Source organism: Bos indicus, chromosome 23 (assembly GCF_029378745.1).
Source record: "Bos indicus isolate NIAB-ARS_2022 breed Sahiwal x Tharparkar chromosome 23, NIAB-ARS_B.indTharparkar_mat_pri_1.0, whole genome shotgun sequence".
Taxonomy (NCBI): domain Eukaryota; kingdom Metazoa; phylum Chordata; class Mammalia; order Artiodactyla; family Bovidae; genus Bos; species Bos indicus.
The window spans coordinates 31523119-31542529 of record NC_091782.1 but is presented as its reverse complement, the minus strand read 5'-3'; the positions used below and the strand labels follow the sequence as shown (position 1 = coordinate 31542529).

The window sequence follows — 19411 nt, the reverse complement described above, 5'->3', positions numbered from 1 at the left end:
GAAGTGGCTAAAAATAAAGTTTTTATATCAGAAAAGATTTATGGTACACACATAGCATTGTTATTACTTCTTGAAGAATTGGCATTTTTTTATAGTTGCTTTTAAAACACATGGTGTACATCCTGCTTTGTGTGAAATGATTCACTGGGTGCAGTTTATTTTTACAGTGGATATATGTGTAGAATAATATATGCATATAATTTGAAAATAAAGTTCAGATACTGAAGTTGTCTATGCAAAAATTCAACCTAGTAAATCTGAAGATCTAAGGGTTTTATTGAATGAGTCATGAATTGGGCAGCATCCCGTTTATCAAGTAGAGAAGAGCTGTACAAAACAGGAGGAATTTATATGCCGAAGGGAAAAGAGTGGATTCTTTCAGGCTTAGGTCACCTGTGTGTGAGGAACGGTCTGGGTCTATGTGTCAGATTACCTTACTGGTGCTGACTAGAAAATTGCAGACTGATTAAGACTACATTGCTTGGAGAGGTTGTATTTAACTTAGGTACTTGGTCTTGGTTTGCTGAAGTGGTCTGAAAACAGCTGACTCCACTTGGGGCCTTTTGTTTCTTTTTTCAGTTCAGTTCAGCTCAGTTTGGTCGCTCAGTTGTGTCTGACTCTTTGCAAGTCCGTGGACTGTAACACGCCAGGCCTCCCTTCCATCACCAATACGTGAAGTCTGCTCAAACTCATGTCCATCGAGTTGGCTATCCAACCATCTCATCCCCTGTTGTCCCCTTCTCCTGCCTTCAATCTTTCCCTGCATCAGGGTCTTTCCCAAGAGTCAGTTCTTTGCATCAGGTGGCCAAAGTATTGGGAGTTTCAACGTCAGCATCAGTCCTTCCAACGGATATTCAGGACTGATTTCCTTTAGGATTGACTGGTTAGATCTTCTTGCAGTCCAAGGGACTGTCAAGAGTTTTCCCAACACCACAGTTCAAAAGCATCATTTCTTCTGCGCTCAGCTTTCTTTACAGTCCAACTCTCACATCGTACATGACCACCGGAAAAGCCAGAGCTTGACTAGACAGACATTTGTCAGCAAGTAATGTCTCTGCTTTTTAACATGTTTTCTAGGTTGGTCATAGCTTTTCTTCCAAGGAGCAAGCATCTTTTCATTTCATGATTGCAGCCACTGTCCGTAAATATTTTGGAGCCCAAGAAAATAAAGTCTGTCACTGTTTCCATTGTTTCCCCACCTATTTGCCATGAAGTGATGGGCCTGATGCCATGATCTTAGTTTTCTGAAATGCTGAGTTTTCAGCCAACTTTTTCACTCTCCTCTTTCACTTTCACCAAGAGGCTCTTTAGTTCTTCTTTGCTTTCTGCCATAAGGGTCGTGTCATCTGCATATCTGAGGTTATTAATATTTCTTTTATATATTGTTTCTTTTTTAACATCAAGTAAATGTCTAAATAGCACAAAATTCAATTCTCCGTATTCTTACTCCTGTCTTTCACGACGTTCATCTTATGTTCAATCAGTAGACACCAGCTGTTTCTGAATAGTTTTTCCTTTCATTAAATTTATGGAAATTACACCATATACTTCTCAAAATCCAACTTAATCTCATCGTTCATAAATGTGTCTTTCATGTTCTAATTAATGAAAGTATGAGAAACAGATCTTTTAGGGAATTAAACTATTCTATTATATCTAGGGGAGCAAGAGTGTAATAGAAAATGACAAAAAATACACTTGAAGGATTTTAAAAAGTACCATATCACAAAGGGAGTGATATATATTATGCTAAGGAAGTTGTATTTCCCATGATCCCAAGGAGACTATTTCATATTAGATAATATCGTAGACTCCAGATTCAGATCAACTTAAATTCTAATTCCTCGGGCAAGTTGTTGAACTTCTAAAAGGTAAAGTTTTCAAATCAATAGTGAGTGGAATGACAGTTTCAGGTGCCTAGGGTGGCAGGTGATAAGTGAGTTACCACACGTAACATACTTGGCAGAGTACCTGGCACCCAGCATAAATCAGCCCATGTTTACCCACTGATATATTAATGATGAGACTACTCATGGAGTGTGTTAAGACACAACAATATTTTTATTCTTTTATTCATCTTGCCTGTACCATGTAGCAGTCCTTTCCTTGGTCCTGGTTTAAAACTCCAGAGTGCGCTATAACCTTTTTGGTCATTTACCAATGGTAAAAGTGTCCACTTTTAGTAATAAAGTATTTTCACATTAGTAAATAAAATGTCCACTGTCGAGTGACACTTGATTTATATGTAAAGATTCTGTGTTTCCTGAGCTTCAGCCTGCTCCCGTCTGAGACCTTGCAGTGGCGATTTGGTTCAACTGAGTCCCTGCTTTCCACCTTGTGCATGTTCCTCTGTGCCTCTAGCTTGATAAGTGCAATTTCAGAACTTGCCAGGGCAAACCTGTGTGGAGGGAAAAGGAGAGGTTAGGCAGGAAAGTTTAGTTGACTAAATAGATGAAACAAAATTGGCATGATACTGACAATTTTAAAGTGCTTGTTAACATACATGGGTTTATTTGAAATTATTCTATATCAATTTTCCATATTAGAAATTTTTACACATTAAGAGCACTAATCCTTTGTTCACTGTGTTACTGATTTCTGGCCTTGTTTGATTTTTTATTTTAGACAAAATTCTCTTATGCTTTTAAACTTCTGAGATGTATTAATTTCTTATTCAGTATATGACAATGTTTTATAAATGTCCTGTGTGTGCCTGAAAAATTTTATATGTCATCATGCCTTCAGTGTTTTCACTATATTAATTTTGTAATTTTTGCTGTGCTCTTGATATTTTCTACGTCCTTATTCATTTATGTTTGTATATCTTTTCTACCAGTTATCCATTCAATTCTGGCTGTAAATTTGCTTATTTCCTTTCTTATATGTTAGGTTTTGCTTCATATTTTAAAGTTATTTGATAGAAAGCATTTTAATTAAAGATTATTATAGCTTTCATGTTAACTAAATGGTTTATATTATGCAATGTCTCCCCTTATTCCTAATAATAGTTCATCCCTTAAAGGCTACCCTGTTTGATAGTAGTAAGATCATGCCAGTCTTCTTTGTTGGCTAGTATTCACGTGGTATGTCTTTTCTGTACTCTGTACAGTGCCTCTTCTTACAGACTTGTCTTATTTTTTAAATTACTCTACTACATACAAAAAGAATACATGGAAAGTATTAATGTTCTATCCTAGTGTGAGCAAAAGGATATCATTTTCAATAGCTTTTAAAATTTTATTGTATAATAAAATTATAAGATTTTAAATGATTTGGGTAATCTTAGTGCTTAGTACGCATTTACCTGTCCTAATCAATCAGTGAAGTAATTTGATTTGAATATAACCAGGTTTAATTATTAATGCTAATACAATTTTATCTTATGAACCAGGATATAGAAAGTTTACTTAAATGTCACCTGTTAACCTTGTCAATGCCTCCTAACTAGATCATTTATTTTCTTCTCCAACATAGTTGCTTTTTTTTACTAATTTATTCAACTTCTTAATATATCCAGAAAGAATCATTTGTCTTTGTTAAAATGATTCCTAGGATTTAATCTCTGTTAAAAGAATTAATTTTTTTGGCAGCAGCACACAGCATCTGGGAAATTAGTTCCCCATCCAGGGATCAAACCATGCCTCCTGCTTTGGAAGCATGTTAACCACTGGACCACCAGGGAAATCCCTATTTAAGAAAAAAGCAGACTACATTCATAAAACCACAGCATGTTGCGAGTATATCTAAGCAGGCTCTAGAATTAAAGCCAATAAACTATTGATAATATTTTATAAACAAATAACTATGTGGATATGGGTAAAATAAGGTCAATATTTTTAAACTGAACATATTACCAAGATTTTAAAGTATGTTATTAGAATAGATAAAACTTTATATTCAGTATGAAGAGAATTATTTTTCTAAAGTTATGATATCCATAAAAGTGAATAACATATAGGAGGCCAAAGACATGTTTTGGTAAAGAAATCTATATATTGTGACAAATATAGATATTTAGATTAAATGACAATACTTTAAAATTCTAATGCATATATTCTTAGATTCCAGATAGAGAGTTAAAGAATTGATCAAAAGAGATTGAAAGCCATTGTGTGAGGACAAGAGATGTATAAATGAGAGATACTAAGTCTCATGGTTCATATCTCGTGGAAGCTTTCTCTGTGGGTGGAAGAGATCAGAAAAATCCCTGGATGTACTTAGTCCCAGATGCCTCTAGTAAATGAACAAGAATCAATGATCCCCTCTAAAAGAAAACCTGTTAGGTAATTGTAGGTTTTCCAGTGGACATTTATGCTTGTATGTAAACAATGGACAGAACACTTATGGCCTGTGGACTACTGAATGAGACATCTGGAGAAAAATAGAAAGTTCTCAAGAAAGTTCTATCTCTATGAGGCAGGTGATTTCTTCTGTGATGAGAAAATAGATCTGTCATAAACATATCCACCCTGCCATTAGTTAATCTCTAGAGCAATAACTCCAGGATTTGTAAAATTATAATACGTATACATATGCACCACTATAAATATTTATTTATTCATTTATAGAATCTTTAGAAAACAGCCAAAAGAAAAAAGAGACATAACATTTCTGCAAAGGAATATGAGAAGGATTTACAGTAGGCAGCTTCAGGGTGTTACTGAAAGAAAATTTCATGCCATTTTATTCAGGAGATTTAGCTGTGATCTTTACAAACAAAAGGAAAAACCAAAATTAGATGATGCTAAAAGTCCTTACTATCTGAGGGATTGTATGAGGATATTTCACATTTCTCCCTAACTTGGGTCTCTTCCCAGCAACCTTCTTAGCGCCCACTTAGCTTCTTTGCTTCTCAAGTGTAGATCAAAGGATTCAGTGAGGGTGTCATTACAGTGTAGAAGAGGGTGAGGAATTTACTGTAATTCTGTGTGTATTTGCTCTTGGGTTGAATGTAAATGGAAGCTAGAGTTCCAAAAAACAAAACTACAATAATTAGGTGGGACCCACAAGTCCCAAATGCTTTCTTCCTGCCTTCAATGGATTTTATCTTTAGCACACTCCTCACAATGCAGCCATAGGAGACCAGAATAAGCCCCAGAGGTATCACCACGTACAGCACAATAGCTATGGAGAGCTCATTTTCCAGGAAGGTTGTGTTCACACAGGCAATCTTTATCAGGGCAGGCTCCTCACACATGAAGTCATCCACCATGTGATGGCTGCAGAGAGGCAACTGGAAAACAAGAATGGTCTGAACAGTGGACCCCACAAAGCCACTGATCCAGGCCAGAGCTGCTAGTTGCTGGAGAAGCTTTGGGTGCATAATCACTCCATAGTGGAGGGGTCGACAGATAGCACTGAAGTGGTCATAGGCCATAACAGTCAGCAGGACACACTCCATGGAAACTCTGTGGAGCCCCAAAGCAACATACAGCTGGATCACACAGCCAGTGTAGCTAATGGTCTTGTCAGGCCCCTTGAGATTCCAAAGCATTTGTGGGACAACACTGGTGGTGAAACAGAGGTCCAGGAAGGAGAGATTGGAGAGGAAGAAATACATGGGTGTGTGGAGTTTGGGGTTAAAGTATGAGACCAGTATGATCACTGTGTTCCCCATCAGTGTCAGAATGTATATGATAGAGACGACAAGAAGGAGAACCATCTCCAGGTGGGGCTGGTCAGAAAAGTAAGATGATACCTGCCGGAGTGCTAGCATTTGTTCCTTTCATTGCTTAATTGTGAGTCACCATTCTTGGTCATTCCTACTTTCTTCCTGTGAGCAGATATTAAAATCAGTCGAAGAATAACTATTTTCTTCCTGTGGGAAGAAAATCAGATATAAAAATCAGTGGGAAAATAACTAACTGAGTAAAGTGAACATTTGACACTGATTTTTATATAGAGAAATAACAGGCAAAATAAAATTGTGCAAAATATAAAATGTAACATGTTGACTTGTTATACAGATAGAAATATACGTCATGAAAACATCTAGTGCTTAAAAATATATATATAAACATAGAATAGAATTAGAACATATGCAAAAGCAGGTTTGAAATGTATCCCCAATTCTCTGAAGATAAAATATACAGGCCAATGCCATTCTCCCATGTTGATGTATGGCAAAACCAATACAAGATTGTAAAGTAATTAACCTCCAATTAAAATAAATAAATTTATATTAAAAATGTATATACAGACCATTAATGTGCATAGTGTGAAAACCAAAGAAATTGAAAGAAAGATGATGGTTACACATATGGATACATGATAATAGATATAAAAGATAAGTTGAAAAATACATTGAGAGAGCAAGAGTCTACCAAAGTACACAGCTCTGGAGACCTAAAGACAAGAAGAGTTAGAATTTTCACATTGCAAGTGTTAGAAATGGTTATTATTATTATTCATTCTTTTTCTGTGAAGCAAATAATTATTAACCTGATAATAGTGTTAAAGGAAACTTCTGTGATCTCCCTAATTGAGTCACTAGTCTGACAACTTTCTAGAGAGTAATACTTTCTAGTATTTACTTTCTAGAGAGTAAATACTACTCTCTAGAAAAATCTACTTTACAGTCCCTAAAACAGCAAACTCTTGCCCCTAGTAGCCCCTCAGTTCACATACTTTAATGTCATTTTATTACAAGAGTATATGAATTCAGCCACCTAGTACAATGTGTTGACTCTGTTAAAAGTAAATTATGTAGAACTTACCCATGTCTTTTTAACTATTAACTTGCAAAGATTAAGAGATATAGTTATGCAAATTTGTGGTTCTGAATGGTCAGTTCAGAGATCTCCAAAATGGTTGCAGTCATTTACTTGTGATATCAAATCTAAACAAATTCTTTAAAAACAAAGTAATAAAAAAACAACAATAAACCCTCCATTGAAAATTTCTGATTTTCCCTTAAATATCTCCACCAGATAATAAAACTTACTTCTAAGAACCCGTGGCCATTACAATGACTCTCAGGCAATTATTGCATAGTCCATTTTAGAGAGAATAAACATCCAAGGTAAAAATCAGCTAAATTTTGAATTTTTGCTGAGACAAAACTATCATGTATTTTGAGTAGAGTATGATTGTTTTTCCAGAATTAGAGCAAAAGAAAGTAACTGATCCTGGTGATCACATTGGTTAGCATCTGTCTATCTGCCCATGCATTTTGGTGGGAAAATAAAAACCCTGAATTAAAGTTAACACTAGATACATTACAATTGACATTGACCTTATCTGGCTAACTTTGACTCTACTATTCAGTAAAGAATAAAATAACTGTATTGTTGAAATGACTTTGGCCACCTCATGCAAAGAATTGACTCATTGGAAAAAACTCTAATGCTGGGAGGGATTGGGGGCAGGAGGAGAAGGGGATGACAGAGGATGAGATGACTGGATGGCATCACTGACTCGATGGACGTGGGTCTGAGTGAACTCCGGGAGTTGGTGATGGACAGGGAGGCCTGGCATGCTGCGATTCATGGGGTCACAAAGAGTCGGACACGACTGAGCGACTGATCTGATCTGATCTGATTGTTGAAATATTCAATGACTCCTGGAAAAATGTCAGCACATGAGTGGCCTCATTTTGCTTGATGTAATTCTACATTTTCACAATTTTTCCTTGTGCATTTACGTTGCAAGAATAACCAATATTTTTCAAACAGACCACACTGAACCTGTTCTCTCTTTCATATTCCTGTTGTTAATCAAGGTGACAATACGGGGATTTACATCTGCAAAGAGGAGAAGGTAGTCAATTATTCATCATTAGTCAATGTTGGGTTACACATTAAAAAAACCACTTCCATTCATTGCTGAAGGCAAGTAGCTCTAGATTTCTTCAACTTTTAAAATGAATTTTCCTTTTTTCCACCTTTTTTTTTTTTTTTTTTTAAGTATATGTGCTGCCAAAGCTAGCACTTTCCCTTTTTTTCCAAAAACAACAGAGAGTAAGTTCTACCTTCTGGAAAGAATGGCAATCCAAGGTAGAGGTTCTTGGAGGTTTGGATAAAAAGTTTAATCATGGTCACTGATCTAGGACAGGCAGTGAAGGAACCCCATGTGGGCAGTAAACTCAGTCTCTCCTGTTATCTCATGCTCCTGTAATTGCAAACCCCTCTAATCTGAAGCTCTCTTCAGATGGATGGTGGTTAGCTTGTTTACTCAGCACAAATTCCTTGAGTTTTTCTTCCCAAGTAACTTCCCATAACTATATTAGAGAGGGAGACAGGCCCCTGGAGAGAAAAGAGCCACAGAGACTTGTGCTTCTGTTGTCAGTGGAAGACAATTAATTGCATAACACCTTGTAAACACACGCATGCGTGTACACAGGCAATTTGCTGTAAAGGTATTCAAAACAGATACTTTCATGTTGTCATAGTATACTGGATACCAGATAGAAAGGACCAATGGACTTCCAGTCTGTGAGAACATCCTTTAGTTCTACACATAATAAAGTTTGCAGAGCCTGTTAAGGTCTTTCACCTATTTTCTATTACATACTATTAAATATAGCTAGGTAATATTGTGTCAATATTATTTAGATAGTACCTTAAAAGATTTTTTATTGAAGTACAGTTGAGTTACAATGTGTTAATTTCTGGTGTAATCAAATTGATCCAACTTTATACATATACAGTTTATATATTCTTGTATTTTAATATATATGTATATATGATTTATGATGTTTAGTTGTTAAGTCATGTCCAACTCTTTTGCAACTTCATGGACTGATGTCCACCAGGCTTCTCTGTCCATGGGATTTTCCAGACAAGAATACTGGAGTGGGTTGCCATTTCCTTCTCCAGGGGATCTTCCTGATCCAAAGATTGAACTCATGTCTTCTATATTGGTAGGCAGATTATTTACAGCTGAGCCACACTGGGAAGCCCCATATATAATATATATGTACATCTACATACTTTTAATATTCTTTTCCATTATAGATTATCACCAGCTATTTAATATCAGTCCATGTGCTCTAGAGGGACTGGTATTCAATAGCCTTTTTAATTTACTTCATAGTACTATATAGTAGTGTTTTTCTGTTAACCTAAACTTCTCATTCATTCCTCATTTACATTTTAATTCATTGAAGTTTTTGTGAGAGAACCTCAGTTTAGTACACATGCATGCCATAGAATCTGTTAAGGAATGGTGAAAAATAAAGTCTTTGTGGAAAACTGGTCAATCCCTTGTAAAAGAATGGAACTAGAACACTTTTAACACCATACACAAAAATAAATTCAAAATGGATTAAAGATCTAAATGTAAGACCAAAAACTATAAAACTCCTAGAAGAAAACATAGGCAAAATACTCTCCGACATACATCACAGCAGGATACTCTATGACCACCTCCCAGAGTAATGGAAATAAAAGCAAAAATAAACAAATGGGACCTAATTAAACTTAAAAGCTTTTGCACAACAAAGAAAACTATAAGCAAGGTGAAAAGACAGCCTTCAGAATATGAGAAAATAATAGCAAACGAAGCAACAGACAAAAAATTAATCTCAAAAATATACAAGCAACTCCTGCAGCTCAATTCCAGAAAAATAAATGACCCAATCAAGAAGTGGGCCAAAGAGCTAAACAGACATTTCTCCAAAGAAGACATAGAGATGGCTAACAAACACATGAAAAGATGCTCAACATCACTCATTATCAGAGAAATGCAAATCAAAACCACAATGAGGTACCATTTCACGCCAGTCAGAATGGCTGCTATCCAAAACTCTACAAGTAATAAATACTGGAGATGGTGTGGAGAAAAGGGAACCCTCTTACACTGTTGGTAGAAGTGAAAACTGGTACAGCCACTATGGAGAACAGTGTGGAGGTTCCTTAAAAAACTGGAAATAGAACTGCCATATGACCCAGCAATTCCATTGCTGGGCATACACAACAAGGAAACCAGAATGAAAGAGACACATGTACCCCAATGTTCATCACAGCACTGTTTATAATAGCCAGGACATGGAAGCAACCTAGATGCCCATCAGCAGATGAATGGATAAGAAAGCAGTGGTACATATACACAATGGAATATTACTCAGCTATTAAAAAGAATACATGTGAATCAGTTCTAATGAGGTGGATGAAACTGGAGCCTATTATACAGAGTGAAGTAAGCCAGAAAGAAAAACACCAATACAGTATACTAATGCATATATATGGAATTTAGAAAGATGGTAATGATAACCCTGTATGCAAGAGAGCAAAAGAGACCAGATGTGTAGAACAGTCTTTTGAACTCGGTGGGAGAGGGTGAGGGTGGGATGATTTGAGAGAATGGCATTGAAACATGTATATTATCATACGTGAAATGGATCGCCAGTCCAGGTTCAATGCATGGGACAGGGTGCTCTGGGCTGGTGCACTGGGATGACCCAGAGGGATGGGATGGGGAGGGAGGTGGGAGAGGGATTCAGCATGGGGAACACATGTACACCTATGGCTGATTCATGGCAATGTATGGTGAAACCACTATAATATTGTGAAGTAATTAGCCTCCAATTAAAATGAATAAATTTATTTTAGAAAAGCCTTTGTGTCAAAAAGGAATTATGCTCTACAGACAGCAGTATTATCACTTCTTAAAGTATTGCCAATGTTATTCTATAGTTGTCTCTTAAGTAGATGGTGTATATCAGGTTTTGTGTAAAATAATCCGTTCAGGTACAATTTATAGTTTACAAAAATTATAAATATATGGATAAAATATAAGATATAAATATATACATCTAATTTGAAAATTACAGTGTTCATGTATTGGGATTGTCTGTAAAAATTTCTGATGACGTTGGGCTCTCTGGTGGCTTAGGTGGTAAAGAATCTGCCTGCAATATAGGAGACCTGGGTTCAATTCCTGGTTGGGAAGATCCTCTGGAGAAGGGAAAGGCTACCCACTCCAGTATCCTTTCCTGGAGAATTCCATAGACAGAGTGGCCTGACAGGCTACAGTCCATAGGGTCGCATATTAATACTAACCAAAGTTTGCCTAATGAATAGAGAAATAAAGTTTACAGAGATAACACTTAAGTTACCTTATCAATGGCTTCTGACTTTATCATGTTTTTCTTCTCCAATATGGTTGAATATTTTTTGACCATTCCATTTAACTTTGTATTATATTCAGCTAGAGTTTCTTATCTTTGTTAAATGATTCATTAGGATTAGCTTCTATTAAGTATATTCAAAAGCCACACTTATAAAAGAATCACGTGTTGCAAGTATGCCTAACCAGGCTCTAGAATTAAAGCCAGTAAGAATCTAGATGATCCTGAAGAAGAGAAGCGAAAGGCAAAGGAGAAAAGGAAAGATATACTCATTTGAATGCAGAGTTCCAAAGAATAGCAAGGAGAGATAGGAAAGCCTTCCTCAGCAATCAATGCAAAGAAATAGATGAAAACAATAGAATGGGAAAGACTCGAGATCTCTTCAAGAAAATTAGAGATACAAAGGAAACACTTCATGCAAAGATGGGCTCAATAAAGGACAGAAACGGTAGGGACCTAACAGAAGCAGAAGATATTAAGAAGAGGTGGCAAGAATACACAGGAAAACTGTACAAAAATGATCTTCATGACCTAGATAATCACGATGGTGTGATCACTCACCTAGAGCCAGACATCCTGGAATGTGAAGTCAAGTGGGCCTTAGAAAGCATCACTATGAACAAAGCTAGTGGAGGTGATGGAATTCCAGTTGAGCTATTTCAAATCCTGGAAGATGATGCTGTGAAAGAAAGTGCTGCACTCAATATGTCAGCAAATTTGGAAAACTCAGCAGTGGCCACAGGACTGGAAAAGGTCAGTTTTCATTCCAATACCAAAGAAAGGCAAAGCCAAAGAATGCTCTAACTACCGCACAATTGCACTCATCTCACACGCTAGTAAAGTAATGCTCAAAATTCTCCAAGCCAGGCTTCAGTAGTATGTGAACTATGAAATTCCAGATGTTCAAGCTGGCTTTAGAAAAGGCAGAGGAACCAGAGATCAAATTGCCAACATCCTCTGGACCATCAAAAAACCAAGAGTGTTCCAGAAAAAACATTTATTTCTGCTTTATTGACTATGCCAAAGCCTTTGACTGTGTGGATCACAATAAACTTTGGAAAATTCTGAAAGAGATGGGAATACAGACCACCTGACCTGCCTCTTGGAAAACTTGTATGCAGGTCAAGAAACAACAGTTAGAACTGGACATGGAGCAACAGACTGGTTCCAAATAGGAAAAGGAGTATGTCAAGGCTGTATATTGTCACCCTGCTTATTTAACTTATATGCAGAGTACATCATGAGAAAGGCTGGGCTGGAGGAAGCACAAGCTGGAATCAAGATTGCCAGGTGAAATACCAATAACCTCAGATTGCAGGTGACACCACCCTTACAGCAGAAAATGAAGAAAAACTAACGAGCCTCTTGATGAAAGTGAAAGAGGAGAGTGAAAAAATTGGCTTAAAGCCCAACATTTAGAAAACGAAGATCATGGCATCTGGTCCCATCACTTCATGGCAAACAGATGGGGAAACAAGGGAAACAGTGACAGACTTTTATGTTTCTGTGCTCCAAAATCACTGCAGATGGTGACTGTAGCCATGAAATTAACAGACACTTGCTTCTTAGAAGAAAAGCTATGACAAACCTAGAGAGCGTATTAACAAGCAGAGATATTACTTTGCCAAGAAAGGTCCATCTAATCAAAGCTATTGTTTTTCCAATGGTCATGTATGGATGTGAGAGTTGGACTATAAAGAAAGCTGAGCACAGAAGAATTGATGCTTTTGAACTGTGGTGTTGGAGAAGACTCTGGAGATTCCCTTGGACTGCAAGGAGATCCAACCTGTCCATCCTAAAGGAGATCAACCCTGAATATTCATTAGAAAGACTCATGTTGAAGCTAAAACTCCAATCCTTTGGCCACCTGATGTGAAGAACTGACTCAGTTCTGTGACGACCCTGATGCGGGGAAAGATTGAATGTGGGAGGAGAAGGGTACGACAGAGGATGAGATGGCTGGATGGCATCACCGACTCAATGGACATGAGTTTGAGTAAACTCTGGGAATTGGTGATGGACAGGACTGGCATGCTGCAGTCCATGGAGTTGCAAGGAGTCGGACATGACTGAGCAACTGAGCTGAACTGAACTGACTGAAGGATCTTGATAATATTTTATAAATAAATAACCACTGTGAATATATGGAAAAATGTCAATATTTTAAAGAATGTTTTTGGAACAGATTAAAATGTTACATTCAATATGAGGAAAAGCAATTTTGCAAATTCTATAAAATTATATCTATAAAAGTGAATAACATATCAGAGACAAAAGACATTTTTTGTAAAGATAACTCCTTACTTTGTCAAATTAAATATTCACATTTAATGACAGCACTTAAAGCTCTATTTGCATATTTACTTAGATCCCAGATATAAAGCTAAATAATTGATCAAAAGAGATTGAGAGGTATTTTGTGCTGACAAGACATGCATGAAAGAGAAATACTCATCTCATAGCTCATAGCCCTTGGAAGCTTTCCCTGTGGGTAGAGGAGATCTGAAAAATCCCAGGTGTACTTAATCCCGGATTCCTCTAGTGAATGAAGTGGAATCAACAATCCTCCAAATAAGAAAAACTTTAGGTAATTGTGGCTCTTTCAGTGAACCTTTTCATTTTCATATAAACTGCACAGAACACATATGGCCTAGGAACTATTCAGTGTGAGACCTGGAGAGTGAAAGGAAGGTCTCAGGTAAACCCCCATATCTGCAGCTATGATGTGAGCTCTACCACGATGAGGCAGAAGATTTCTTCTGTGATGAGAAAACAGATCTGTCAGAACAGTATCATTATCATTAATGAGTATCTGTCACTAGTTAATCACTAGAGCACTAACTCCAGACTTATGAAAGCATAATACAATACATGTGCACATAATATAAATATTTATTTATTCATAGGATCTTTACAAAATGGAGACACAACATTTCTGAGAAGAGAATAAGAAGAATTTAGAATTGGTAACTTCAAGATGTCATTGAAAGAAAATTTCACACCATTTTATTCAGGAAATTTAGCTGTGATCCTCATATGTGAAAGGAAAAACCAGAAATAGATGATGTTAAAAGTTCCCAGTATCTGAAGGACTGTATGAGGATGGCTCACATTTCTCCTTATCTTGAATCTCTTCCCACTAACCTTCTTAGCGCCCACTTAACTTCTTTATTTCTCAAGGTGTAGATCAAAGGATTCAGTGAGGGTGTCACTACAGTGTAGAAGAGGGTGAGGAATTTACTGTAATTCTGTGTGTATTTGCTCTTGGGTTGGATGTAGACAGAAATTATTGTCCCAAAAAACAAAACCACAACAATTAGGTGGGACCCACAAGTCCCAAATGCTTTCTTCCTGCCTTCAGTGGATTTTATCTTCAGCACACTCCTAACAATGCAGCCATAGGAGACCAGAATAAGCCCCAGAGGTATCACCACGTACAGCACAATAGCTATGGAGAGCTCATTTTCCAGGAAGGTTGTGTTCACACAGGCAATCTTTATCAGGGCAGGCTCCTCACACATGAAGTCATCCACCATGTGATGGCTGCAGAGAGGCAACTGGAAAACAAGGATGGTCTGAACCATGGACTCCACAAAGCCACTGATCCAGGCCAGAGCTGCTAGCTGCTGGAGGAGCTTTGGGTGCATGATCACTCCATAGTGGAGGGGTCGACAGATGGCACTGAAGCGGTCATAGGCCATAATAGTCAGCAGGACACACTCTGTGGAGCCCAGCCCCAAAGCAACATACAGCTGGATCACACAGCCAGTGTAGCTAATGGTCTTGTCAGGCCCCTTGAGATTCCAAAGCATTTGTGGGACAACACTGGTGGTGAAACAGAGGTCCAGGAAGGAGAGATTGGAGAGGAAGAAATACATGGGTGTGTGGAGTTTGGGGTTAAAGTATGAGACCAGTATGATCGCTGTGTTCCCCATCAGTGTCAGAATGTATATGATAGAGACGACAAGAAGGAGAACCATCTCCAGGTGGGGCTGGTCAGAAAAGCCCAGTAGGATGAAACCTGCCAGAGTGCTAGCATTTGTTCCTTTCATTGCTTAATTGTGAGTCACCATTCTTGGTCATTCCTATTTTCTTCCTGTGAGAAAGAAAGTCAGATATCATAACAAAAATATATATAACAAACTAAGTAAAATGAGCACTTTGACACTGATTTTTTAATATGGAGTAATGACAGAGTAAAAGTATGCAAAATAAATAGTATAATAGGTTGTCTTGTTATGAAGAGACACACAGAGTCTGAAAACACCAAATTCATTGCAAGGAAATATATAAACATAGAATAGACTTTAGAGAATAACCCAGAACAGATGTGAGAAGTATCCCAAATCCTCTGAAGCCAAAATACATGGGCCGTCAACGTTCATAGTGTGAAAAACCAAAGAAATGGAAAGTAAGATGATTGTTACACATACACATACATGTAGATGATAGATATAAAAGAAAAATATTGACAAATACATTGAGTGAGCAAGAGGCTGAGAAAGAAGGCATGTAGAATTCAAAACATGGAACAAAATAGGAATTGTTAGAATTTTCAAAAATAAAGGGTTAGAGATAATTATCATTAATATTCATCATTTTTCTGTAAAGCAAATATTATTGCTCTAATAAGTGTGGAGGAAAACTTCTGAAATCTCCCCATTTGAGTCACAGGTCTGCTATTTTAGGAATATGCTCTCCAGGAAATTCTATTTACAATCCCCAATAAGCAAGCTCTACCCTATATGACATGAATAGTTCACATGCTTTAGTGTAGTTTTATTACAGGAGTTCATGAATTCAGCCACTAATGCAATCCAGTGACTTTCCATCAAGTAAGTTATTTTGATTTATCAGTGTTTTTACACTATTAACTTGCAGAGATTAAGAAACACAGGTATGAAAATTTGTACTTCTGAATGGTCAATTTTGAAGTCTTCAAAAGAAGTACAGTCATTTATCTTGGAGATCAAATCAAAAACAGTTGCTTAAAAACAAATGATTAAACAACAAAACCATCCAATGACAATTACTGATCTCCCCTTAAGTATCCTAGCAAGAAAATTAAACTTACTTCTAAGAATCCTTCGTCTTTAAAGCACCTCTCAGGCAATTATTGCAAACTCCAGTTTAGAGAGAATAAGTGGCTTATTTTCTCTGGCATCCGTAGTAATAATCAGTTGCATTTTAAATTTTGGCCAAGACAAAACTCTCATGTGTTTTGCATCGAGAATGATAATTATTTCCAGAATTATAGCAAAAGAAAGAAACTGATCTTGGTGGTCACATTGGTTAGCATTTTTGTATCTGCCTATGCATTTTGGTGGTAAAGTTAAAACTCTGAGTGTTATGATGGCCTCACTTTGCTTGATGTAACTCTACAATGTAATATTTCCTTGTGTATTTATGTTACAAGAAAAACCAACTATTTCTGTGGAGACACCACACTGAAACTGGTCTTGCTCCCTTTCACATTTCTGTTCTTAATCAAGATGAGGATAAAGGGATTTATATCTGCAAAGAGACGAAGCTAGGAAGTATTCCATACTTAAGAGTCAATGTCAGTTTATACATGAAAAACTGCTTTTGTTCTCTGCTAAAGGCAAGTAGCTCTGGATTTCTTCAAGTTTTAAAATGGATTTTCTTTTTCTTCCCCCACCTAAACAGCAAAGTACTACTTTCCAGGAAGAATGACAACCCAGCTGTGGAGATTCTTGGGGATTTTGATGAGAAGGTCATTCATGATCACAGATCTAGGACAAGCAGTGGAGGAACCCCATGTGTGCAGTTTGTTGGCCCCCTTTTTCCTGTAATCTCAGGGTTCAAGTCTCTTCAGATGGATGGTGCTTAGCTTGCTTCCTCTGCACACACCTCTGGAGTTCTTCCCAGGCAACTTCCTACCATTATATTAGAGAGGAAGACATTCCCTGGAGAGAGAAGAGCCATGGAGACTGTGCTTCTGTTGCTGCTGAAAGACAATCAATTGCACACCACCTTCTAAACACACATGTGCAAAATTGTCAATGTTATATAGATAGTATCTTAAAAGATTTATTTGTTGAAATTCATTACAATTTTTATTGGTTAAACTCAGTTTTGAACATAGTATGGAGACATGCATATATTTGGAAACACGCTCTTGAAGTTACCACACAATTAATGAAGATCCAAGAATAGATCTACAGACTTCTGGGTAATAGGAAATGTTGGGGAAGAAGTAGAGTCTAGTATCTAGTATAAAAGGGGAGAGACTATTGCACATGCATGACCTCTTCTTAGAAGTGGCTAAAAATAAAGTTTTTATATCAGAAAAGATTTATGCTACACACATAGCATTGTTATTACTTCTTGAAGAATTGGCATTTTTTTATAGTTGCTTTTAAAACACATGGTGTACATCCTGCTTTGTGTGAAATGATTCACTGGGTGCAGTTTATTTTTACAGTGGATATATGTGTAGAATAATATATGCATATAATTTGAAAATAAAGTTCAGATACTGAAGTTGTCTATGCAAAAATTCAACCTAGTAAATCTGAAGATCTAATTGGTTTTATTGAATGACTCATGAATTGGGCAGCATCCCATTTATCAAGAAGAGAAGAGCTGTACAAAACAGGAGGAATTTATATGCCAAAGGGGAAAGAGTGGATTCTTTCAGGCTTAGGTCACCTGTGTGAGGAACGGTCTGGGTCTCTGTGTCAGGTTACCTTACTGGTGCTGACTAGAAAATTGCAGACTGATTAAGACTACATTGCTTGGAGAGGTTGTATTTAACTTAGGTACTTGGTCTTGGTTTGCTGAAGTGGTCTGAGAACAGCTGACTCCACTTGGGGCCTTTTGTTTCTTTTTTCAGTTCAGTTCAGCTCAGTTTGGTCGCTCAGTTGTGTCTGACTCTTTGCAAGTCCGTGGACTGTAACACGCCAGGCCTCCCTTCCATCTCCAACACATGAAGTCTGCTCAAACTCATGTCCATCGAGTTGGCTATCCAACCGTCTCATCCCCTGTTGTCCCCGTCTCCTCCTGCCTTCAATCTTTCCTGGCATCAGGGTCTTTCTTTTTTTTTTTTTTTTAAATATTATTTTATTTTTAAACTTTACATAATTGTATTAGTTTTGCCCAATATAAAAATGAATCCATCACATGTATACATGTGCTCCCCATCCTGAACCCTCCTCCCTCCTCCCTCCCCATACCATCCCTCTGGGTTGTCCCAGTGCACTAGCCCCAAGCATCCAGTATCATGCATTTAACCTGGACTGGCATCTCATTTCATACATGATATTTTACATGTTTCAATGCCATTCTCCCAAATCTTCCCACCCTCTCCCAAGAGTCAGTTCTTCACATCAGGTGGCCAAAGTATTGGGAGTTTCAACGTCAGCATCAGTCATTCCAACGAATATTCAGGACTGATTTCCTTTAGGATTGACTGGTTAGATCTCCTTGCAGTCCAAGGGACTGTCAAGAGTTTTCCCAACACCACAGTTCAAAAGCATCAATTCTTCTGCACTCAGCTTTCTTTACAGTCCAACTCTCACATCCGTACATGACTACTGGAAAATCCAGAGCTTGACTAGACAGACATTTGTCAGCAAGTAATGTCTCTGCTTTTTAACATGTTTTCTAGGTTGGTCATAGCTTTTCTTCCAAGGAGCAAGCATTTTTTCATTTCATGATTGCAGCCGCTGTCAGTAATGATTTTGGAGCCCAAGAAAATAAAGTCTATCACTGTTTCCATTGTTTCCCCACCTATTTGCCATGAAGTGGTGAGCCGGGTGCCATGATCTTAGTTTTCTGAAATGTTGAGTTTTCAGCCAACTTTTTCACTCTCCTCTTTCACTTTCACCAAGAGGCTCTTTAGTTCTTCTTTGTTTTCTGCCATAAGGGTCGTGTCATCTGTGTATCCGAGGTTATTAATATTTCTTTTATATATTGTTTCTTTTTTAACATCAAGTAAAACTCTAAATAGCAGAAAATTCGATTCTCCATATTCTTACTCCTGTATTTCATGACATTGATCTTATGTTCAATCAGTAGACACCAGCTGTTTCTGAATTTGTTTTCCTTTCATTAAATTTATGGAAATTACACCGTATACTTCTCAAAGTCCAACTTAAATCTCATCTTTCACAAATGTGTCTTTCATGTTCTAATTAATGAAAGTATGAGAAACAGATCTTTTAGGGAATTAAACTATTCTATCTAGGGGAGCAAGAATGCAATAGAAAGTCACAAGAAATGCACTTGAAAGATTTTAAAAAATACCATATCAGAAAGGGAGTGATATATATTATGCTAAGGAAGTTGGACTTCCTATGATCCCAAGAAGAGTATTTCATA

At 37.2% G+C, this 19411-nt stretch overlaps 2 protein-coding genes across 2 annotated transcripts; both read right to left on the bottom strand.

Annotated features, from left to right (window-relative positions):
* Positions 1-4852: 4852 nt before the first annotated feature.
* LOC139178918 (putative olfactory receptor 2W6) lies at positions 4853-5662 on the bottom strand. Its single transcript, XM_070777720.1, has one exon. It carries the CDS (start codon positions 5660-5662, stop codon positions 4853-4855), a length of 810 nt encoding a protein of 269 aa, XP_070633821.1.
* Positions 5663-14187: 8525 nt separating this feature from the next.
* On the bottom strand, positions 14188-15120 carry LOC109576928 (putative olfactory receptor 2W6). The gene has a single exon (XM_019985570.2). It carries the CDS (start codon positions 15118-15120, stop codon positions 14188-14190), a length of 933 nt encoding a protein of 310 aa, XP_019841129.2.
* Positions 15121-19411: the final 4291 nt, after the last annotated feature.